The 24,434-nt window shown below is 32.9% G+C and overlaps 2 protein-coding genes across 4 annotated transcripts; one reads left to right on the forward strand and one right to left on the reverse strand.

Annotated features, from left to right (window-relative positions):
- Positions 1 to 1,007: 1,007 nt before the first annotated feature.
- LOC114400205 (ion channel CASTOR) lies at positions 1,008 to 10,323 on the reverse strand. Of its 2 annotated transcripts, XM_028362542.1 has the most exons (13): positions 9,820 to 10,323; positions 9,660 to 9,731; positions 8,905 to 9,516; positions 8,533 to 8,715; positions 6,829 to 6,888; positions 6,552 to 6,755; positions 5,988 to 6,129; positions 5,881 to 5,918; positions 3,554 to 3,652; positions 2,949 to 3,143; positions 2,579 to 2,671; positions 1,746 to 2,009; positions 1,122 to 1,480 (listed from the first exon to the last, which is right to left on the reverse strand). In XM_028362542.1, exons 1-13 carry the CDS (start codon positions 10,108 to 10,110, stop codon positions 1,262 to 1,264), a joined length of 2,472 nt encoding a protein of 823 aa, XP_028218343.1. In that variant the 5' UTR covers positions 10,111 to 10,323; the 3' UTR covers positions 1,122 to 1,261. The 2 variants fall into 2 exon arrangements, with proteins under 2 accessions (XP_028218342.1, XP_028218343.1); XM_028362541.1 differs by having other exon boundaries at positions 1,008 to 1,480; positions 5,881 to 6,129; positions 9,820 to 10,110.
- Positions 10,324 to 13,499: 3,176 nt separating this feature from the next.
- LOC114398255 (la-related protein 6B-like) lies at positions 13,500 to 21,141 on the forward strand. Of its 2 annotated transcripts, none has more exons than XM_028360434.1 (10): positions 13,500 to 14,195; positions 17,281 to 17,362; positions 17,593 to 17,687; positions 17,819 to 17,890; positions 18,128 to 18,207; positions 18,335 to 18,434; positions 19,101 to 19,148; positions 19,254 to 19,322; positions 19,657 to 19,803; positions 20,554 to 21,141. In XM_028360434.1, the coding sequence occupies exons 1-10, from the start codon at positions 13,725 to 13,727 to the stop codon at positions 20,794 to 20,796; spliced, it is 1,407 nt and encodes a 468-aa protein (XP_028216235.1). In that variant the 5' UTR covers positions 13,500 to 13,724; the 3' UTR covers positions 20,797 to 21,141. The 2 variants fall into 2 exon arrangements, with proteins under 2 accessions (XP_028216235.1, XP_028216236.1); XM_028360435.1 differs by having other exon boundaries at positions 20,557 to 21,141.
- Positions 21,142 to 24,434: the final 3,293 nt, after the last annotated feature.

A 24,434-nucleotide genomic window follows, 5' to 3' on the forward strand; every position in this document is an offset into this window, starting at 1 on the left:
TTTGATTTGTCCTCGTTGTGGAACAATCGATGAAGATCCTCACCACATTCTAGGAATGTAGGATATTACTCATGTGTGGAGGATGCTTCATGTCAATATTCAAATCCTGAATAAAACATATGAATTGGAGATGTTGGATTTTTCCCCAGATGCAACAGTCTGGGAGACTAATTCCTATCTTTCTTTGGGAGATTTGGAAGGTTATGCATGAATTTAGGGAAAGAGAATTCAATATCATCAAGAAGTTGCTGGAGTTCCTTCTCTCTTGGCCAATGTGAAATTGGTGTTAGATAAGCATATAGTTTACGCTCATTTGGATACTTTACATCAACAAAGATAGATATGATGTATTCATTCCGAAAGGGAATCAAATTAATATACATGTAAATTTAAGTTTGTATTGGAAACTTAGGCCAAGCTATGTATCGAGGCTTGCTTCGCGATTCCAATGGCAATTGGGTTAGGGGATTCTATGGTAATATTGGATTTGCAGACATCTTAAAGGTAGAGCTATCAGGTGAAGATTGCTTGGAAAATGCATTTCAGTGATGTTTTATGTGTTTCGGATTCTCTACATGTGTTGCAGCTCATTCAGAACCCTAACGTGTTGAACATATTAGAGACTTCTTGAAAGAGGATTGGAAGGTGGAGTTCAAACAATCCTTGAGAGAAGGCAACCAATGTGTGAATGCCGTAACTAAGAAAGGTTTGATTGCTACTGCTTTTCTCGCGATCCTGGATCAGCCTCCAACAACGGATATGGCTCGCCTTCGGTTACCGATGCCATATTGCCATGCATGTGTCTTTCGTAAGACACTAGGTCTTTTTGTATCAGTTTCTTTCTTTCTTTCTTTTTTTTGCTTTTGTTAGCTTTCACGTTACCAAAAAAAATTCATAAATAACGTGTTTCTGTGCAAAATCCAGCTTTGTATTGCTTTATCATTTTTTAAAAAGAGAAATGCAGAGTCAAATAAAAAAGTCACTATCTACCCAAAAAAAAAAGTCACTTTAGTCTAACTTGTCAAAATCTTCATTTTGTCTCTGATTTCCCAAAATGTAATTTTTTTTCCACTTCATTTAACTCTATAATTTTACATCGAAAAGGACCATTGTGAACGATGTTTTACAAAGTCAGAAATTAAAGTGGAGATTTTTAAGGTCGGGACTAGACTAACCAATGCTTACAATTTTAAGGATTAGATTAGACTTCATAACTCCAAAACCACCTGCATGGATATCCTTTTCCTTGCCCACAAATGCCTCATTCCTTTTCAGTAATCACCACAAAAACATCCTTCAATGACCACTTCCGTCTGTCAGTTTTCACTGGGGGGTTAATGACTGCCCTTTCAGCATTCGCTAAACGGTAGCCTATCACAATCTCTCTTCTCTGCCGAGCTCGTAACATTATTTCATAAAAATTCAATTCCTCACCTTCACAAAGGTATAGATCTGCTTTCCTTATATGCATCTCATTTCCCTAATAAAATTCCACAAAAGAAAATTCATTAAATTATGAAGCATGAAATGAAAATAAATATTTTAGTTAAAGTTCATTTTTTATTTCTCCCACCCACAGGATATTCAATTTAACTGCAATGGATCTGAATTTATCAGTTTGCTATAATATAGGAACTACATAACGTAGCAAAAAGCAAACATGGCAGGCTTTTCAGTAAAATATAAGTAATGTATGCAAAACATGTAATTTAGTTAGTCCCTTAATTTTATCAAAGAGAGTGTACCTCCTCCGCAAAGAGCTCCTCCAATACATCATTTATCTGCCGATCTTCTGCAACCATGGCCAAAGCCATGCTGACAAGTTCATTTGATAAAACATAATCACTAATCTTTGACATAGATATAAGATTTTTTGTCCTAGGATCCAAAATTTCACTAATTATAACAGTTTTATCCGAAGCCTGCTTCATTTCCCCAATCCATGAGCCTTTAGAGAAGCTTCCTCCGTGAGCTTGACTGGCCATAGATACATAAGGAAGACGCCTAGCCTGCAGTAAAACATGAAAGCTTCAGAAAGTAAAGACAAGATTATTGCAATATCCCACAAAAGAAATCAATTATATAACTCAAGAAGCTTCAGTGGGAACTGGGATCAATTAAATAAGGCTTACAATAAACAAAAAAATAATTTTGAAGTTCATCCAATAATTGCTCGTAATATTCATTGGTAATGGGTGGAAGTCATACAAGATCATCCAATTGTTAGTGAACAAAAATTTATAAAATAGTGCAATGTGAAATTGTGAATTGGATGCAGCACCATGAGAGTTCATTATCTAATGTTGCAGCCAGCATTAGCATACAAACAGTTATGAAAATGACAGAAACCAAATGATACCACATTTCAGTCAAACTGTCAAAATATCCTCATCATATAATTTTCTAACGATATCAGATGCTTACATGTTATTTCTTAACCAAAACAGTTGTGCATTACATGATGTACAGGATGATAATGTTTGTTTAGTAGCAGAAGAATGAATGGGATGGTATATAGATAGACTTTTATCAAGATATATCAAATCGGAGCTTAAATTCTGTTAGACTAGAAACTCACTTGTATGTCACGAATTAAAAGTAGAGTGGCAAGAGATCTAGAGTCAGCTTGAATTGCTGAATCCTCTACTGATTCATCAGCCAAAATCAATATCTGCAAAGGCCAGAATTTCCACCATAATTAAATTGGATACACTATTATTGTTATAGGCACAATTTCAAATGATTCGCCATATTGTACAGTTTAACCCCAACTCGCTTCCAACTACTCTATATAATTGTACGGCTGTAGAGAGAAAAATCCAGTAATTTCCTAACAAGCATCAATATTGCAGAGCCCATAGGTGGTTTGATCCCTGCATCTTGAATCAAGAATTGGAGATAATGTAGCAAAAACACTTACAGAGGACAAATTAATAAATGTCACTTACTGAATCAAATGATTCCAATGGAAGGCTTTCCAAGTGGCGACGTATAACAGCATTCCCCTCACGATTAACCAGAGATATATTTTCCAATCGATTTATGTCAAGGCCACCATCAGTTAGCTTCTTTTCTCTTTCTTTTTCTGGAACATCATTGAACATCCAGAGTTCTGACCCATGTGCTAAAGATGCATCCAAAACCTAAACCAACAGTGAGAATTTGGACAGGCCCAAAAAAGTATTAATGCCCACCACAAATAAACAGTTGCAGGGACAGAGGGATGCATGACATCCCGAAACTTGCAAAAAAAAATTGTTTAATATATCATATTATGTGTAATTTATTTAACATCTCTAACAAAGGTTTTAAAAAAAAAAAATTTTAAGTGTTAGAAACCGAGTGTAGATGTAAGACAAGCCAGTAACTTTCAAATCCAAAGAATCAAGAAAGATGCTGATAGTTGCAGAATTAATAGCAGGCTCACAGTCAAATTCAATGTTAAAAAAAATAATAGGAAACTTTTTATAATTTGTCTTTGCCATTTCATACACTATGGTAACTGAAGTAAAGAAAAATAGGGACCATAGCAACAAATTTCTTATATTATTACCATGATCATATCCTCCATATCACGCCTCCAACCACAAAAAAGTATTCTCTCTGGAGATTTTGGATAAACAAAGTCCTTGGGTAAGCTTCCTCTCCAAACCTGAAATCAACAAGGAAAAGGGGCAAGGAACCATATCATTCCATCTCTCTCATTCATCAAAAACATAAAATGGTCTTGACTTCCTTGGCTTTACTAATCTCAGTGTGTAAAAATTATCACTGTTAGCCATTGATAAGTAAATTTATTGTAATTCAATTATCAGCTGTGCCACACTTAAAGCCCACTACAGACATTGTTATCCAATGAAAAGAATTTAGTAGAGATTTGTCGAGCTATAAATTAAATGTAAAATATTTTAGTGTATCAAGTTTGAAATCAACTCCGCCTATGTTTCTTCATAGCTGTTTCCAAGCCCCGGTTAAGGAGGAGGGTTGTATTAAGCCCTCGGCAGCCAACATAAAACTCGTCGTTATACCAAACATGGATTATTCACAACAGGTTTCTGCTAATGCTAGGTCGTTATACGAAAGTAACAAGCGGTCCGCTTTCTTTTAAACTTTTTTTAAGGTGGTGTATGAAATTTTCAATTTTTTTTAATAAAGACAAGGTCATGTGGTTCAGTTAGTGACCCGTTGGTTCAACCATTAACCCAATGCCCTGATTGGTTCGATATCCAGTTCGGTTTTTAAAACTATGATATCGTCTGGATATAGTGTCAAATGAGCAAGGGTCGCTACATTGGCGCCCGGATGTAGTGTTAAATGAGCAAGGGTCCTTACATTTTTCTAGACGAATGTGGGTAAGGAAGCTAGTTCAGAAGTGTTCGATAAGATTTGCTACTTTGACACCTAAGTCTATCGAGGAGGTGGACACCATGATTCAGAGAAGGATTAACATTATGTGCCTACAAGAGACTAAATGGGTAGGAGTAAAAGCCAAGGAGATGGATATTGCAGGTTTTAAGCTTTGGTACACAGGAAAAGTTAGAGGAAAGAATGGAGTAGGTATTATGGTGGAGAAGGTTTGGAAAGAAAGTGTGGTGGATGTAAAAAGAATTCGAGACAGAATCTTAGCCTTAAAATTATTGATGGCACAAGAGACTATCAATATCATTAGTGCTTATGCACCACAAGTAGGATCAAAGGCACTTGAGAAGGAAAAACTTTGGCAAGACTTAGAGGGGTTGGTTCAAGGCATTCTGCAACAGAAGATTTTCTTAGGTGGGGATCTAAATGGACATGTTCATAGTCAGAAAAGGCATTTTACAGGTGCACATGGTGGTTTTGGTTTTGGAGATCTAAATGAGGAAGGATAGACTATTATTGACTTCTCTATGGCTTATGATGTTAGGATTATGAACACTTGTTTCTAGAAAAGGGAAGAACATCTTATAGCATATAAAAGTGGAAACTCAAGGTCGCAGATGGATTTTTTTTTGTATGAGAAGTGCTGACAAAAGGGTTTGTAAGGGTTGCAAGGTGATCCCAGGAGAGAGTCTAACTACACAACATAGGGTTTTGATTCTTGATGTTCAGTTCAAAAGGAATATACAGAAAAACAGACAATATACAAATCCAAGGATCAAGTGATGATATTTGAAGGGAGATAAACTTTTAAGAATGCATATCTCCATGGTGCCCTAACTGAAAAAATCTACAAGTATTCCATCAGGTTTTGAAGGATACATAAAATAAATAACAAAGGGTGCAGGCTTCGGAAAGCTCTTCATGAATTAAACCAGTCCCCTGGAGTTTGGTTTGGGAGGTTTGCAAAGGTTATGAAGGAGTTTAGGAACAAACAAAGCCAAGGATATCAAACATTCAGTAATTTCCATGATCTAATTACCAAGCTAGGAATGAAAGACATGTCTTCTTTAGCTTGAGGGGGGTGTCAACCTGTAAATGTAGATATTTTAAATTAAATGTAAAAATGTAAATTATTCTAGGGTACCAGCCTATCAGGTTTGAAATTCCTATAAATAGAATTAAAGGATTCTGTTTAGGAGTCTGTCTAGGAAGTTATTTCTAATTGTTAGAAGATTTTTTCTGATTATTCCAGGTGATTTGTTTCCTTCTATGTAACCTTGTACCATGATATAAATACCTGTGTAATATCATTTTGAAATTATCAACGAAAATCATTCTATTCTCTCTTCAGATTGTGATTTTCCACAAAATTTATTAGCACTTATTGCATACCAAATTAGCTCAAATAAACTTGATTTTTTATTACCATTTGACCATGTATTTGCCATGAACAAACCATGGAACAAATGTTAATAGAGAAAAAGAGAACAGAAAAACAACAATTTATGTGAGACAAAGCACCGTAGGCAAGGATGCTGGGGCATAGGTATCATCATCCTCTGCAATAACCAGAATCTCGTCACCTTCTTGCAGAACATAGGAGTCATCTGGATTCAAAATAATTTTACCGCCATATGATGCAACTTTGATTCCACAAGGAATTGCAGCAGGAAAGCTGATTAGTACATCCTCAAATTGCATGCCTTCCAACTGTGGCCATCTTTTGATGTAGAATTCACAATTTTCAAATCCAAGTATATCTTCCCAAATCTGCCAAAGAAAGCTCATCAATTTTTTTAAAAAATATTAATAAAAGGATAAACTATATTAGAGAGAAGATGCAGAGATCAATATCTCATCCTAAACTGCAGTGCAAAAGGAAAATCAAGTGGTACAAGGCCAACCCAATAAAGCTCCCCAATCACTCTTCAAATCTTTAAGAAACTAGGAGAGCATGGACAGAACACCAAAAGGAGGCCATAAAGGCAATCCTATTTCACAAAAAAGGAAGGATAGGGAAGAAGCCCCCCAAAAACATATAAGTAATACACTATACATGCAAACTGTCAATCATGTATTTATTCTTGTTAGGAATTAATTAACTTGAAAACAATAATTGAGGATTTTTTCACCGGATTAACATTATGAATTATGCAACATAAAAACACCATGAAATGGTAGTAGATTTAGACCTGTGCAAGTCCAGGCTGTCGAGCACATTGAATCATCAAGCGACCAATGACATCATGAGCTACAACAGTTTCAACAAGATCACCACCCACAAGTTTAACAAGGACCTCATTGTCTAAATCACTCAATTCAACCACTATGTGCCCTCGTAATCCTTCTTTTACTCCAGTCAGACTTAAGACTGTTCTCAAAGCACGGGCATCACTCTGTACCAACAAAAAGCAAGTTAATGGTTATCCACCCTTATTAAACTTGGATCAGATCATCACTCAATCAGACCTGATCAGCATTCCCATCTTCAGCAAGGACTATTATTGCACGTGCTTTTGAAACAGAAACCTGTATATCACATGGTTTTACCAAACAAAAATACAAATCAAAACTGGGCAACATCTTCCACCAGAAGTGAACATTTATGCCATAATACACTGTGACAAATGAAGAAAAACAACACAACATTTAAAAAAAATGCTTGTAGCAGTAATTGGATAAAGCATCAAACTTGGACAAAGCAATATCCAGTTTCCAAAATGGCATTTTGCGTGAGAAGAATTTGTGAACAGGTTGTGCAGCATAGTAATTAAACTCTCAGTCGGTATTCTTCTGATAGATAGTGGTTCAAAATGCAGAGATTAATGGAAAGAAAGGGAGGGAATTTTATTAAATATGCTCCTCCTACTCTGGTCCATCCAAAACTTAGAATTTACTTATATTTGCTTCCTCTATTTATATTTGTACACTGTCTTGGCCAACTCTCCCCAGAAAACCAACTTACCCATGAGAATTTACACCACAAGGATTATTGCTTGGAGGGTTGTACACCATCCTAGCCAACTCTCCCTAGAGAACCGACTCACCCATAAGCATTTACGCCAGAAGGGCTTGGAGGCTTGTACACCATCCTGACCGACTCTTCCCAAAGAACCGACTCACTCATAAGCATTTACACCACAAGGCTTAATGCATGGAGGGTTATACATCATCTTGGCCGACTCTCCTCAGAAAACCAACTCATCCATAAGCATTTACGCCACACAGCTTCATCCTTGGAGGGTTGTACATCGTCCTAGCCAACTCTCCCTTGGAGGCCGACTCACGCTTAAGCATTTATGCCAGAGACATGTCTGACCCATCTCCAAGTCCGACTCATCTCCAAATACCGACTGGTTTCTAATGGTTGACCGAGTCATGACCAAGCTTGGCAACAAACCAGGTGGTACATCGTGTCTTTGACATGTCTGATGTCAGAGATGCATATCAACACACTTGTACCACGTACGGAGCCGACATGACCATACATACATAGATGCGTGCCCCTCAAGGGCCAATGTTATAAGGACATGTGTAAAGTGTTGTTGGGAGACACTCCATATAAATAGAGGTGAGCTCCATGCTACACCTCAAGTTCATGGTTAGGGCAAGCTAGGGGGAGCAAAGCGGAGCCACTGAGCCTTAGGGCACTCCCTCCGGCGTCCTCCTGACTTCTACCTCCACTACTATAGTTAGGGAGCTAACTAACTAACTGTAACAACTTCTCTAACAACTTTAACTAACAAGGCCTAACTGAGGTTGGCCCACTTAGCCCTTTGGGTCATTCTTATTTCTTCTAACATATACAGTACTTTCCTAATAGGACACACTGCTAATAGCTAACATCTTCCAAGATTGCAATCCGTGAGTTTTTACAGCAGCAGAAACAGTTTTGGCTAAACTGACTGATAGCAAGTCTAATTTGATTCAGTTCCGGCAATTGTAATTGAACTAATTACTTGAAAATAAAGGGATCAGCTTAATCAGTTCAGTTGTTCTAGTCCATAAAAGCCAACTAACCAAACTGACCTCAAAAGACATGGGAGAAATACAGATCAATATGCACAGTTAATGCTATTGAAATCCTTAAAAATATAGGTTAACATTAGAGTTCGTTATTATACCAGACATACAGCAAATCACAATTCCAAAAGGTTAAAGTAGACTGTACACCTTTTTCAGATCAGCCAGAATCAGAGGGCTGCCACTTCTGCATATGACAGATGTTCCTTTGAAATCAAACTCCATTTTTGCAATGTCAAGCTCCATTTCTTCCTTGTCTCGCTCAGCCATCACTGCAACAGTTCCTCCACCCAGACTCTCATTGGCTATGGCAAGCTGATTTAGTAATGAACCCTGCATTTGGGGTCAAGATACATACATGAGTATTTTAAAAAGGCAATCAGTCAGGTAGATCACTTGGGCATATAAATAGCAATATATTGACATATTTGAATTGTTTACAATGAATTATTCATTAGCTCATCAAAAAAATTATAAGAATGGTTAGAAGACAGCCAAGAGTTGGTAACACTAGAATCTTACCAATTTATCACTCCAACCAAGAATTAAAGTATGATTTTGCTCAACCACCTCGCTTTTTCCTTTCCTCAGTGAGTCAAATTTCTCAGATATTGCATCGGACACAAGTCCAAGCATCATTGCAAATATAAGCATCCCACCAAAGCTAATGGAAACCGCAACTAACCTTGGACCAATACCTTGGGAGCTGGCATGATTGCCAGAATCAGCAACGTAGGTCCAAGATAACCAGAGGCAATGTGCTAAATCCTCGGTAGTTACCCCAAAAAGGGCCAATCCTCCAAGAAAAATTAGCAAGAGCGTTGCCACTAACAATACGAGTGGTTTAGCATATGGGTAAACCGATAAAAATACATCAACCCGATATGCTATTTGCTTGTTTAGAGAAACTTGTTCTGATATATTGTCGGAAAATCTTGATTTTGATACAAAGCCTATGTACTTGAAAATGAGGAGAGGGATAAAAAGAAGTGTGAACGAGAAAAAAAGAGCTAGATTTCTTTTAAAGTTTTCACGTGACCAAGGATCCACGTCCTGAGATATGGAACTTGTTACGTACAAGGTGTCCAACTTGTGGCACGCATGTAATCTGTGATTAAGGCCGAGAATCTCACCCTACAAAGAAAAGTTTAGTTTGGTTCAGTTGTGTGAGGATGAAGGTTGCAATAAAGGTGGAGATATTGAAGAGCAGAACTAAACAGAGTTTGGATAAAAGATGAAAGAGAGAGCGTGTATTATTATTATAGGAGTTGTCTTGCCTGCAACTTAGTGACTTGGCTTTCTAGATGCGTGTTTCGGAGCAGCAGCAACAAAAAAACAATAGTCAACGTCTGCACCGACATAAAACAAGAAACGATGAGAGAGAGAGAGAGAGAGAGAGAGAGAGAGAGCACGATAGAAGAGCAACCTAGTACCTACCACGAGGGCAAACTGGAAACGAAATTGCGAAAGGCAGATAAGATTATTCCTCGCAGTCGCTGATGACTTAACATTTTCAGTGTCGGAAAGCTGAGATTTGTCGTTAGTAGGAGTCCGGGGGAATTTAACTCTGCGGCGATGACGAATGCGAGTGGAGCTGCTCGGAGGAGAGTGCGGCTTTGAGTTTGAATAGAATCGACGGCCATATTGCGAAGAAGAGGACCGCAAGAAGGATGGCGACGGGAAGAACCAATCTCTGGCGGAACCCGACGTCTCCGAATCCAGGGACATATTCGGAACTATACCCTCTCTATAAACTAAATCTATCTAGATATCTATTCTAATGGTAGGTTTATTTAGAAGGAAACATGCATAATAATATATTTAAGTGTTTTTATTTAGCTGATATTTTAGTATGTGATAAGAGAACGAAAAGTTTTGATTTAAGTTTTTGTGAGTGACTATTCTTAATTTTGTTTAACCATGAGCATTAGACGAGTCATACAATTTCTCTCTAATTTTATGGTTTTTCAACATCATGCCATTGTATAGGCATAGTCTTGTCACCTCCATACATGATTTGGGTTATATAGTTGTGTGGAGTGGAACTCATTCCTCTATGATATTGTCACCACATCTCAAACAATTTTAGTCCACATATATTAATACAAGTCTCTTGAAATATTTAAGTCAATTTAGAATCTAACCGATTTCACCTTCTATTGACGAGTGGCTCAAATCTATTATCATGATTATGTGTAAGTTAAGCTTTTTGGAGAGAGATTTATCGAAAGGTTCATAACCCTCCAAACATTAAACTTTTTGGTTATATGCTTAAGTGTGAGAATCAATTGGTTAGTCTATAACTTTCTAAGCATTAAACCTTTTGACTTAAATACTTAAGTGTGCGAGTAAAGCTCTATAGGAGAGAGTTAACTGACTTAAATGCTTAAGTGAGTAAGTGGGTCTCTTCAAGAAAGATCAACTAGACAATTCACAACTCTTCAAGCATTGAGTCTATTGGAATAAATGCTAAGTGTGTGAGTTAGGTAAATTATTTATTCTATACAATTTAAATTTATCATTTATAACAAATCAATATTTCTCAACATATAAATAAAATTTGTAATAAATAATTATTTAACATATAAATTATATTTTATATTTATATAATAATTGAATAGATTATGTTATAAAATTAATAATATTCAAATTTGGCCCCTCTAATTTTTTCTTATTATTTTGGTGTCTTTATTTTTTAAAAGTATTTTTTATTTTGAACACTATCTAAATCATTTTTATCCTATATAAATATTATCTAAAGAACTTTAAAGACTAGAAGTGATGCATCTCAAATTTAGAAGAAGGAAAAAATACATTTTAAGTTAGAGAGACAAAAATACTACAAAAAATAAAGAGACCAAGTTCGAACCTAAAATATAATTCATCCTAAATAATTTATATTGTGATACATTATTACTTTAATTATTGATTTTTTTTAAAATAAAATATATTTAAGTTGAAGTTAGAACTAAAAGATGTTGAAAATGATAATATTGAAATATATAAGAAATTAAGTTAGACGGTTGAAATATTTGAATTATATACATATATATATATATATATATATATAGACACAAAATTTATTTTTTATATTTAGTTACATATTATTATTTTTGTTTTCAGAGTTTTTTATATATTGTTAAGCCATATAATTGATATTAAAGTTTAAAAGCATGCAGGGAATTTAAGGGTAGAGAGAAAGGGTTGAATTTTTAAACTAAAAAGAAAAAACGTTTTCTTTTGAAATGTAAACAAAAAAGCATTCCTATGTTTATTCCCAAATTCATTCTTTATTATTAATTTTTATAAATATAAACTGTCTCCATCATACTTATGGTATGTTTGAATGGAAGAAAAAAAAAAGAAAAAAAATACACATAACAATGTATTTTTTATTGTTTGATTGAAAAGAAATAGAGAATAAAAGATATACAAATATTGACCGATAAGAATAAAAAATTAAAATTTTCTTTTCTATTGTTTTCTTTTCAATTCCAATTTTAAAATTTTCTGTCCTCAACCATTTTCTTTATTTCATAGAGAAATGAATAATAAATAAATAAATAATAATATTAGTTATTATATGTAACATTTTTACACAAATTATATATATTATATGGTAGCTGTGTAATTATTATCAATTAAAAATGTTAATAGGTCTAAATTAAATAACTGAACATAGTGCATGATTTAATGTGAACACACTCCTTTTGATATATCAGTTTAAAATATATTATAACATATTACAACATTATAATAAACATGTTTGTCATACCACATATTATATATTTTATTTCAATGCGTATCTTATTTTAATATTATATTATAACACGAACTATTATATTTTAACATATGATAGTTGTGTGATTGTTTGACTAAATGATAAAAATAATTTATATAAACTATCTCTATTTTCACAGTTCATAATTAATATAGTTAGTTATTATAAAATTATGATATTATGTATTATCAAAATAAATTATACTTATTTATACTATAAATTATCATTAATAACATAAAAATAAATTATAAAAACAATTAAAAATCGTGCAAATATTTTACATAAATGTACATTTATAATTTATTTTACAGAAATTTACACTTATCATATATTTTATATATCTTATATAAGTCATTTATAAGAGTACTTCAATAAAAAATAAAAATGCATTAATATTTCAATTTTAACTATTCAGATAATACTCATATTGAAATTAAAAAATATCACTTTAATATTAAATAATACTAATCATGTTATAGAAAAAAGTTATCTTGTACTTTACAAAAACTCTTAAAAAATAAAATAGAAAACACTCACAATCTATTATTAATAATTAAAAATTAAGAATACCATGTTGTTAAATAAATACTTATTTTGTCCAATAATTTATAAAAAATAATTAATAATTTTAAAAACAATTTAAATTATTTCTTAAATTAAAAAGGCTAAAATATGTCAATAATTTCTAATAAATACTCAAATTTCATATTAGTTTTCTAATAATTTTATTTATATTTTTGCTTCCTAATAAAGCAACAATTTTTTTATCCTTGATATTTTTTTTACTCTCTAATAAAATAATAAATTTTGTGTCTAGTCTCTTGAATAATCCATATAATTCATACAAATTGGCATATAATACTTACAAATTGATTAATCCATAAATATTACATTCTTCAATATGTAAGACTTATATGCAAAAAACAAATAAAAAAAATATGGTGTACCTTCGGTAACAACCACAATAACCACCACCATAATCACTACTTGATGACGTGCCTTTATAACACTATCGTCTCGATAGAAGCAACCACAATGCACCTCTCATATCTCATGAAAATGAAAAAATGAGAAGAACCCAAGACAATGAATGAATGAATGTGTTAAAAACGTTAAACAAAAAGGTAAAAGGAAGAAGAAACCAGGAAAGGGGTATTTTCGGAATACATATTTATTGTTGGGTGCATAAGCAATATGGCTGCTGCAGCTAGCAACACCCTAAATCGCGGTGTCCAGGCCGGGGCTGATGGGCCCGAGTGCTTTTGGGGACCGCGTTCACCGTTGTCAATCAAAAGTCATCAATCTATCTGCCTATAAATAATCCACTGTTAGGAAATCCGTAAAATTTGAGAATTGTTCTCCGTCGTCAAAGACACCGATTTAGGGGTTAAAAAATATCGATTAACCTCTGATATTTCTCTTAGCTGCAGTCTGCAGTGAGAATCGGAAAATCTCCGAACCCGCTACTTCCTATCCTTTCAAAAGAGTGTGACTGTAATAGTGAGCTAAACAACATCGGCAGCTAGATCGTCGAAGAAAACGAAAAAGAAAAGCTTTGAAAATGGCTCAGGAGTCACTCTCAGAAACCCCCGATATCTCGCCCCCTTCGTCTACTGCACAATCGCAGCCAGATCCATCTCTTTCAAGGAACGTTTCTTTTAGCCGGCTCAACGCACAGGCACCAGAATTTGTGCCCACTCGCGCCTCCCCACGGGCCGATTTTCAGCAACCTAGGCTCGTTGTACCACCTCCACCTCCTCCTCCAGCTTCAGGTATACTACACGTTTACTCACCACCCCCAACTTCACAGTTCCATGTACCGATTCAAGGCCATGTCGTCCCGGTCCAGAATCACCACCATCATCTTGCTCATCAGCATCATGTTCCGGCTCACTACCGCTCTCATCATCACCCTCATCAGTATTATGTTAGCTCCGATTCTGCCGTGCAGCATTCTCAAGTTGACCCAGATCATGCTCTTTCTTCCAAAAGCAAGATGTCTGACGAAGCCAGTCAGAAAATTTTGAATCAGGTAAACTTCAGTTGCCTACTGAATATGCCAATTTCACTGCTTATCTTGTGATTCCAGACTCAATGGTTGATTCATAGTCTCAGTTTTTCTTTACTAACTTCTACGGATTATCTTGGTGAACGAAAGTGTTCTTGCTTCTGATTGCTGATTGACAATTTGTAATCAATATCAGTCATATATTTTAGTTAGCCTACCATATATACATGAGTTTCGGATTATAGACTTTGTTCTATTCCCAATTCCATTCCACTTGCTCCACTGATCAAATTAGGTAATGTTTGGAGGGGGAGGGCGTAGTTTTTCTTTCCTGATTGGGAGAACTATATCATTTCATATCAATAATGAGGGTTTTAGAGGGAAAAGGGATGAGAGAGGAAGGTTTTTATTTTGAACTAAGAGAGTTATATATTGATTATAAAATAACTAAAATTGGAAGGTTTCACCGTAATTTACCCTCCCTTCCCTTTTCATCCACACAACCTTCTGTCCTAAACTCACCCTCGGTGATGTCACTGAAAGATGACTAACTCAGAATTGATTAAGTTGATCTGCAGTTGCACTAGTACCCCAGGTTTATTGGGCCACAGTTATCTGTGTAGTGCAGGCTTCAAGTAGTGGATTACACTTTGTCCTTTTTTTTTTTCCCTGGGTCAGTGTTGACAGGATTGTAGCTCCGGTAATGCTGTGATAATTTATTGCTTGTGTTATGATGGCGGGGCACAGAATAATGCTATAATTGTGTAGAAAACTCACAATTCAAGAATAAGTTTACAAGAAATCAAATATATAGCGAATCAGATAATCAAATAAAGAGTTTTTCCTTTCCAAGACTTGCTCATAATTGTAAAATATTCTAAAATCATAACTTATTTACAAAATACAAAAATAATCCATTTTAAGTTACACATGAAGAACTGTATATAAATTCAAGCTAGAAGGGGGGATGAGCTCAACCCACCATGTCATTGGTGGACCAAGGTAGACAATCATGAACACTTTTTGAGTGAAAACAACAATTGAATCCAATCCATCAACTTCAAGAATATTTCCATTCTTAATTTTTTTCAAAACACTCAAATTGTTATTCTTGAATATATACTCACATAACCAACACAGTTCTTAAAATCACATATTTGTAGTGTAAACCATCATGACCATGATTTTTAAACAACTCTAAGTCAAGTAATAACCATCAAATAATTATAATTATTCTTTTCATGGAAATAAAATTTTGTTGAAGAAAAAAAAATCATATTTTTAGAAAATTTTGCTATTGTCCTAAGTAAATCATTCACTCACCACTACGGAAATCCAATCTGATAACTTCCAAGGACCTTAGTAGGAGCAATCACCAAGGCAAAATGAAGAAGTAAGAAAATCCCCAAGTTGCTAAGGTTTCATGTTTTCAAGGAACCCATGAGAAAATATAGCATCTAACCTTTCTATCATCATTTAACAATACCTATAAATTTGAATCCCCATTATTGCACATGAAGCTCCAAAATTACCCCTATCCACCATTTTTGGAATTGCAAAGCTTTTATTGGAGGATTTGGTGCAAAGGAATAAAGAATCAAGAAGTAGTAACTTATGAAGCACAAACACACCGACTGAAGGATGAGTCGGGTGTCCAACATGTTTCCGATACCGACACACAACGGACATGTTTTTGGTTTTGACATGGCTCAGATCCACGTCGAACTCTCTTTTTTTTAAAAAATAATCCTAAAGATTAAATTAATATTAACAAGTTGTTTTTTTGGATTTTTATTTTCAATGATGGTTTCTCATGGTATTTTTTTTGTGAGACTCTTTATTAAAGAACTTAGCAAGTTGTTTTCTTAGATTTTTTTTTGTAAAGAGATAAAGTTCTTGCAAATTGTGAAATATGATGACTCTTAGTACCTTTTTTGTGAGGCTTATTATCATATAAAAATTATAAAGCTTAACAACTTGTTAAGATATATAAATCTTAATTCTCAATTTAAATTGTTGTCATGTTGATTTAGTATATAGCTGTGCCTGTGTCGTGTCTGGTGTCCCCTCACCTTAAGCCCTTAGTAGTTAGTAGCAGTGGGTGCTAAGAATTAGTATGAATTGGAGGAAAATTGGAGGGAGCTGGATAGAGGAGGAGAAATGGAAAGGGTAGGGGTGGGGGACCATGGTCGTTTTGAATAAAAAGAAAGGTGGTATCCCTCTACAAAAAATAAAAAAAAAAACAGCTACCCCTTTTTCTTCAATATGGTGCGGCACATTTTAGAGTTTTCACATGTTGTATGTACATCTTTAGGACTACTAACAATTTAAGTATTTGGTATCTGAACTATTTCTTTGGATTGGCATTTCTTTAAGTTTCCAGGAAAGCAAGAGGGAGGAGAGGGGTATTTCCCTTCAAAATTCTCTTCTAATACAGTGTCCATAATTTACTGCTTTTATTTCATAGTTTTGACTTTTGACTTTCAGCGTTCATGTCTTGTTCCACCCTCCACAGTGTGGCTTCCCCTGTTTGTAATATCCGGCTCCTAGTATAAAGTGAAAGAGTGCCCTTTAGTCTTTAGAGGATAGAATTCACTTTATCTGTTGATTAAAAAAATCAACAGTAGCGATTGTAATAGAAATGAAGTACATGTATAAAGTTAGTTACAATCTCAACCATTAATTTTTTAATCAACCGTTATTGGTGCATTTTATCCTCCATTGTGTACTTTCCTCATTTTATAGGAGCAAAATCCTGGGGATGGTAAAGTAAAAGGTAAAATTTGTGAATGCACCCTTAGTTGCATTATAATAATCTATAAAATGAACAACTCTGAAAGTTTGCTGTTTTTTCAGGTGTAGCAAAATATTATGCATATTTAAGATGAATTTCAGGAGGAATTTGAAAAGTTAATGCTATTTAATGTTGGAAAATGGAATTTGAGGATGAAAAATAATAAAGCAAAGTTTGTATTTTTGTGACATATATGATAAATCTATTTATTTTCATCATAATATATTTCTCTAAATTGCACTTTTACCTTTTTTGCCTGTCATGCATCACAACTTATTAGGATTTTGGTTGGGATTTTTATATAATAATTTGTAGGTGGAGTATTATTTCAGTGATTTAAACTTAGCTACTACCGATCATTTGATGAGGTTCGTCAACAAAGATCCAGAAGGTTTTGGTAAGATAATATTTTTTGGTTTCCTTCTTTTTTACTGTGTAACTGAATTACTATGGGCCCAAACCGTTCATTCCACTTCCTGCTTGATGTTACTCCTTTCATCCTCTTTAAGGAACAGGACGATGGGTGTTCAAACATTATCATATTGAAAATTGAACAATGTGATATTTTGATTGTTGTTATGATCTATTATTTTGTATTATTTCTAATGCTTTTCTAAAATTATTTAGTGCCTATATCTGTTGTTGCATCTTTCAAGAAGATTAAGGCCCTCATAGCGAGTCATTCCCAACTTGCAACTGTTTTAAGGAACTCGTCAAAGCTTGTAAGTTTGTTGACTTTCTTGCTTCATGAACTAATGTTTCTCTTCAACTTCTATTCTGTTCTTTTTCTGGATATCTTTCAATAATTTTACTCTTTTTGCTTTGAAATATACATCATTGCTGAATTCTTCAGGTGGTTAGTGAAGATGGAAAGAAAATCAAACGCCAGTATCCCCTGACTGAGTCTGATATAGAAGAGATACAAGTAATTTTTACTAAAATGTGTGACCGACTTTAAGTTGTGCAAGACAGTTTACTAATGTTGCATTTGCTTTTCCTTAAAACAAGCAATACCATTTGATGGGTTCTATCATGACCCATGCATATCATGTATTCTTTTCAAAATATTTTATTCAAATATGTTGTTGTTGTTAATGATGTTTGGTCTTATTTCTTCTCTTTCTTTGTCTCACATCTAGCAATTTTTATTTTTCTGGGGTAGTCTCGCATTGTTGTAGCTGAAAACCTACCTGAGGATCATTGCCATCAGAATCTTATGAAGGTTTTCTCAGCAGTTGGGAGGTACTATTGTGGCTTCCATTGGATGACGCTTGTTATGGATTTTTTTTTCTCAAATCTTTTTAAGTTAGTCACATGCGGTAAAGCTTTGAATTCTAGTTATCATACATTTTATGTGGGCATGTGGCAGTGTGAAGACCATCCGTACCTGTCCACCTCAAACTTCCAATAGTGGGGCTTCTTCTGCTTCAAGATTGGGAAAAGTTGATGGGATGCCTTTATCTAACAAGGTATTCATTCATGCATTCTTGAATTCATGTACTATAGGTTCCATCAGAGTTATTATCCTCTGTTTTTGTTTTACTTAAGTTTTTTTAACACGTGGGTTATACTTTATCCAACATGCACTTGAATTTCAGTTCTACTGATGAAATTGACCTTTTAGTTTTACTCCATAGGATGGTTTCCAAGTTTTTATTAAATTGTTTGAGGCCTTTCGCAGAAGAAATCTATCTAAATATGCTTATTAGTTTTTGTTTCTAGAGGAAATTTAATTGCTCCCCATATAAGATAGGTGGTTATGTACTGTGACTCAATATTCATCTGGGGGATGTTACTTGTGTGTTCAGTTTTGGTCACATGAGCTTGGCTGCACATCAATAATTAAATTCAGGCCTGTTTTGCTATTTTGACCTTTGCAATGTAGATACTTGTTTTTATTCATAAAACGTTCTTCAAAATTTCAATGTTTTATAACTTATTTCAACTGGTACTCTTGTGAGTTATGATACAAGTTATAATCATGCCCACCTGTGTTGCGTGCTACCATTTTGGGTTGTAGGCAAATTTAATGTTGGCCATGAACTTTTGCTAGTGATAGGATTCTTTCTCTTTTCTTGTAGAGTATTAATGAAGAGGAGGTATTTTAATGAATCTAATACAACTTTTTGTTCCAGTTGCATGCATTTGTTGAATATGAATCTGTTGAGCTGGCTGAGAGAGCTGTAAGTACCAATACTTTGCTGAGTTGGCATGGTATTATTTAAGGTTGCTTTTTAACTAGATGACATATGCGGCTGTGTAGTGATGAGATTGAGAACCATTGACAGGTTGCTGAGCTGAATGAAGAGGGAAACTGGCGGAGTGGCCTCCGGGTTCGCCTGATGCTTAGACGCATGGTATACATTAAAACTTTCTTTCCTCCATTACATGTATGCAAGTGTCCCGAATAATGTTTTGTTTGTCCAATCAAATGAAGATTTCAAGGGTATTTTTTGGGCATTTTCAATTATTGCTGGTTTGGCTTTGTCGACAAATACATATTCTGTTTTTTCAAAACTTGAATGAAACAAGAAAAAAAACACTCTCTAATCTGGCTGGGTGGTCTCATAAGTCATATATGTTGAGGGGCATTCTGGAAGCTGTTAGACTTGTGTTTTTTTTTTTTGAAGAACATAAAGGTTAGATAGGTAGTGATTTAGATGTATTATGTTATCAATATTTTATCTTCAGTCTAAACCTGCTCAAGGACGGGGAAAGAAGGGACTTGATGTTGAAGTTGGCTGTGAAGAGGATTCTCCTTATGTGCCTGAGCCACAGGCAAGTGAGAAACAATTAGAAGATGCTTCCTTTCCTGATACTCAGCTGCATGAATATGTGGTAAGTGCTTTTGCTTATTTCCATTGACAGATTGTTCATGATATATAAAGTTTTGTTGCATAACAGCAAATAATTAGAAGAATCATGTATCCATTTCAAGTTAATTGGAATTCTTGAATTCCAACAATATCAGGCTTAACAAAACCCGGTCTTTTATCCTTCTTCTATAACATGGTCTTTTTAAGAGTATGTCAAAACTTGGGTACAGTATCACTGATGCTTTTCGTACTATTCTTCAATTAAAATAGAATTTTATTTGTAATGCATGCAGTAAAGGTTGGCATTAAATGTCAGCATGCATTAAGATAAAACTCCAATTTGATTGGAAAACATCTAAAGTATTTATGGTGTTGTACCTGAGTTTTGTCCAAAAGAGTATGCAAGTTTTAGCATCTTAGGCTCTTTGTTTTTTTTTTTGCACGGCACTTAGGCTCTTTGTTATCCCTTGTTAACTCCATAACCAAATTATACAGTTTCTAGCATATGTCTTTGTGAGTGCGTGTGTGCTTGGAAATCATTCCCGCACGAGTTTAAGAACCCTTCCAAACATGTTTGAGCCCTTAAAAAGAAAAATTTGATTTGGGTCATTTTGGTAATATGCCTTTGATATGCTGAGAACAATGGTTTTTAACTGCATATGTCCGTGTCCTCTTCGATTGTCATGCGAAAATTTTTAACTCGTAGTTTGAGGACAAAGTAGCACTGGCATTTGCATATTCTATGCTTTAGGCCATAATTCCTTTAAATTAGCAGGGAGAAGAGCATGGTCATGACAAAGAGAGTGGGCAAAGAAAAGGTCGTAGCCGGGGCCGGGGTAAGGGACGTGGCCGAGTACATTGTCATCAAAATAATCGTGTGGGAACACCCTCTTCAAATAATACAATTTTCACTGATCAAGTCGTTGCCAAGCAACCCCCTGGACCCCGAATGCCGGATGGTACAAGAGGATTTTCAATGGGTAGGGGGAAGCCCGTAGCTGTTAATATAGCGTAATTTGTTTGATCAATGCCCGATACAAGTTTGTGGTTGTGCTTGTAGCGAGTATATGTTGGTGCTGTAACAGTGTGATTGTCGCAGTACTAGTTTGGCTGGGGCAATTCTAAAACAGTCTTCTTTTTTAACGTGTTTTTGTCTTTTGGAGATGCTGTTGCCTGTGGCTAACAGCGGAGAAAGTAGAAAAAAGAAATTTAAGGATTGGCCAAAGTGGGGAGTCGGCACCTTAGGTGAAAAATGTCTGAGAAAAGTAGATATGACGATTTAAAGCACGTTTGATTGTGTCTAGAAAAAATAAAATATCTTAAAAACATGATAATTATTAGCTTTTTTTTAATAAAAAAATCCAAAAGGTAGTTTTATCTTTTCGTCATATTGAGATGAGCTTATTCAATTGCTATTCACGTTTGATTGTGTCTAGAAAAAATAAAATATCTTAAAAACATGATAATGATTAGCTTGTTTTTATAAAAAAAAACCCAAAAGGTAGTTTATTTTTTCGTCATAGTGAGATAAGCTTACTCAATTGCTATTGTTTTTTGAATTTTTCATCATAGCATTATCGGCTAATATATATCCATGTAAAATTTTTGAACTATTTTATTTTTTTATGGACCAAACAAAAAAATTCTTATGTTACAGAGTTACAGGTATTATATAAAGCTAAAAGGACCTTGTTTAGCACAAAAAAGTTCTGGATTTGGCGTTAAATATAAATATAGTTAAAATCTCAACATACTGAATTAAATAGGTTTAGTTTTTGCAAGTTCACATAATAAAGAATTGAATTTAATTCAAACTTAGATGATATCGTATTTTCTTCCTACAGCTATTTTTCTTTTACCAATTCCGTTACTATATAAATTAAAATTCTAAACTATTCGAATTATTTTCATTCTAAATATATTACAAAGTTTTATTTGATTAAAAAAAGAGCTTCTGAATTTTAAAGTTGAAAAAAAGTGAAAGGAAAATGCATTATAGTAATAAGTAAAATGTTAAAATTAAATTTATATTAAAAATTAGAGTAAATTACATGAATACCTGAAGTTTTGTAAAATTACACGAAGACAAATGGAGGAAAGAATCACATCGGATTTGTAAGCTGTAGATTTTGAAAACCGTCTGAGTCGGGTGGATGAATTTTCATCGATTTCACCCACTTAACCCATTTTTCATTGAATAAAATACGCAAACGATAATCGAACTGGGCATGATACTGGTTTTCAGGCGAACCAATTCGGCCGGTCGGAGTCGGACCCAAATATTAATAATATGATTGTTTTGATGATTGTTATGTATACAATTCAGTAGAATATAAATAAATTTTAGTTTTTGAATATATATACACACAATTATAATATTTGTAAAAAAATTTAACAATATATACTTAAATAATATTGTGTAGTAATTATTTTATATTAAAATTGTAATAAATCATGCATCAAGTTTATATTTTATGAATTTATAAAATTATCGTTGTATTAATAATTTTCTTAAAATGTCAAAATATTTAATGAAAGGCGTTTTTCTCAAATTTGTATGATGATATAAAATTTTACCATAAATCATACATCAAACTTATGTTTTTATAATTTTTTCTTGTTTCAGAAAACATTCCTCTCATGTTAGATAAAATAACATATACAATAAATTAATTAAGTGTCATGTTAGTAAGAAAAAACTTTCTATTTATATTGAAAGTACAATAAAAACAAATTAAAAAATAATTTCATCCTAATAACTTAATTGTTAATGTAATTTTAAGTAAATTGTTTCTTCCCTCGAGTTAAGTATAACCTTACATGCTTTAATAAAAAAATAATGTTCATCCCAAGAGTTTGACTTAAAAATTTAGTTTTTCAGTAGATTAAAAAAATATAAAAATACAGTTGTAATAAAAAACACTTTTTAAAAATCGAAACAATTTAATATTTTAATCGAAAAGCTTATTGTCCAAAATTGAAAGATAATGTAAATTTTTACAATAAATCATGTATTAAGCCTATGCTTTTATAAAAAAAAATTGCTTCATCTCATAAGAAAATAATCATCTAACAGATATATAAAATGACATATTCAATAGATTACTTAAGTCTCGTGTCATTAAGCAAGAAAAATCACATCTATATTAAAAGTACGATAACAATAAATTAAAAAATAATAATTTCACTCTAACAATTTAATGATTAATGTAGTTTTATATAAATTATTTTTTCCTGTAAGTTAAGTATAAATTATCCTAATTGATTTAATAAAAAATGTAAGCTTGATTTAAAATTTTAATTTTAATTAGGTTAAACAAAATAAAGTTGTAATTTTAATAAAAAAAATTAAGTACCAAAATAATTAATGTAAAATCTTCTTGCCTAAGTTTTATAAAATTTTACAATAAATCATGCATCAAGCATATGATTCCATAAATTTTTTGCTTCATTTCATAAGAAAATATCCATTCCATGTTTAGATAAAATAACATATTTAATAAGTTAATTAAGTCACATGCTAGTAAGCAATATAATTTTTATTTATATTAAAAGTGTAATATTGATAAATTAAAAAACATTTAATTTAACTCTAATAATTTAAATGTTAATGTAATTTTAAGTAATTATATATTCATGTGAGTTAATTGTGAATTCTAATTCTTGATTTAATAAAAAAATCATCCCAAGAGTTTGATTTTATACATGATATATATAATATAATTTATATATTATTCAAATTACATATATAATATCAACATAAAATAAAATTTTAATTTATCCAGGTTTAAGATTTTTGTTATAATTTATATTGTACTGATATAATAATAAATTAAATAAATTTAATTTAATCCAAGAAATTAAAATGTTGCTACAGTTTCAGGTAAATTTTTCATTATTGTGAGTTAAGAATAAATTTTCCTACTTGATTTTGCGAAAAAATAGTATTCTTCATTAAATTTATTTATATATAATACTAAATTTACATATATAATATCAGCATAAATGGAAAATTTTAATTTATCCAGGTTAAAAAAAACTTTAAATTATATTGTACTAATATAACAATGAATTAAACACATTTAATTTAATCCAAAAAATTTAGATATATAATAGCCACATAACCTTTTACTCCCACCACTTGTAGCCAAAGATAAGAGTGAGAACATTAGAAAAGAAAAACCAAACAAAAAAGAGAAGGATAAAAAAAAAGACATGGAAAGTAAACTCTACAACATTTTATAATAGAATGTAAGTGACTATCAAAAAAATTACTTACCAAAAAAAAAACAGAAGCAACCTAAATGTCAAAGAGAATGAAACAAATAATAACTTTTTAAGACTAACTCTCAGATGTTCAGTATATTGATTGATTATATTGATATTGATTGATAATTAATACTTATATAAAAAAAAATTAATGCAACACCCAAATATTAATATTGATATAAAAGAATAAAAGTAAATTTAACAAGGAAATAAATTATATTTAAAGAAATACACCGAGGGTATTTGTGTGGAAACAATAATATATTTTCTTGTTTGAAGGTAATAAAAAAATATTCTTAATTTTTTTTTTTTAGTGAGATCATCATGACTATGTTGATTTTTTTATTAAGATGATTTCCTTGAAAAGATAGTGAAAATATGAAT

The sequence above is a fragment of the Glycine soja genome, chromosome 19, assembly GCF_004193775.1.
Source record: "Glycine soja cultivar W05 chromosome 19, ASM419377v2, whole genome shotgun sequence".
Taxonomy (NCBI): Eukaryota; Viridiplantae; Streptophyta; class Magnoliopsida; order Fabales; family Fabaceae; genus Glycine; species Glycine soja.

Bases quoted from the DNA above. Each gene is read 5' to 3' on its own strand.
- LOC114398255 (XM_028360434.1), top strand. From the start codon at position 13,725: ATGGCTCAGGAGTCACTCTCAGAAACCCCCGATATCTCGCCCCCTTCG. The intron at 17,688-17,818 runs GTAAGTTTGTTG...TGAATTCTTCAG, and splicing joins TAAGGAACTCGTCAAAGCTT to GTGGTTAGTGAAGATGGAAA. The intron at 19,149-19,253 runs GTAAGTACCAAT...AACCATTGACAG, and splicing joins TTGAGCTGGCTGAGAGAGCT to GTTGCTGAGCTGAATGAAGA.
- LOC114400205 (XM_028362541.1), bottom strand. From the start codon at position 10,110: ATGTCCCTGGATTCGGAGACGTCGGGTTCCGCCAGAGATTGGTTCTTC. The intron at 6,130-6,551 runs GTCTAAATCTAC...TTTCTTTGGCAG, and splicing joins GACAGCCTGGACTTGCACAG to ATTTGGGAAGATATACTTGG. The intron at 2,010-2,578 runs GTGAGTTTCTAG...GTTTTACTGCAG, and splicing joins TTTTAATTCGTGACATACAA to GCTAGGCGTCTTCCTTATGT.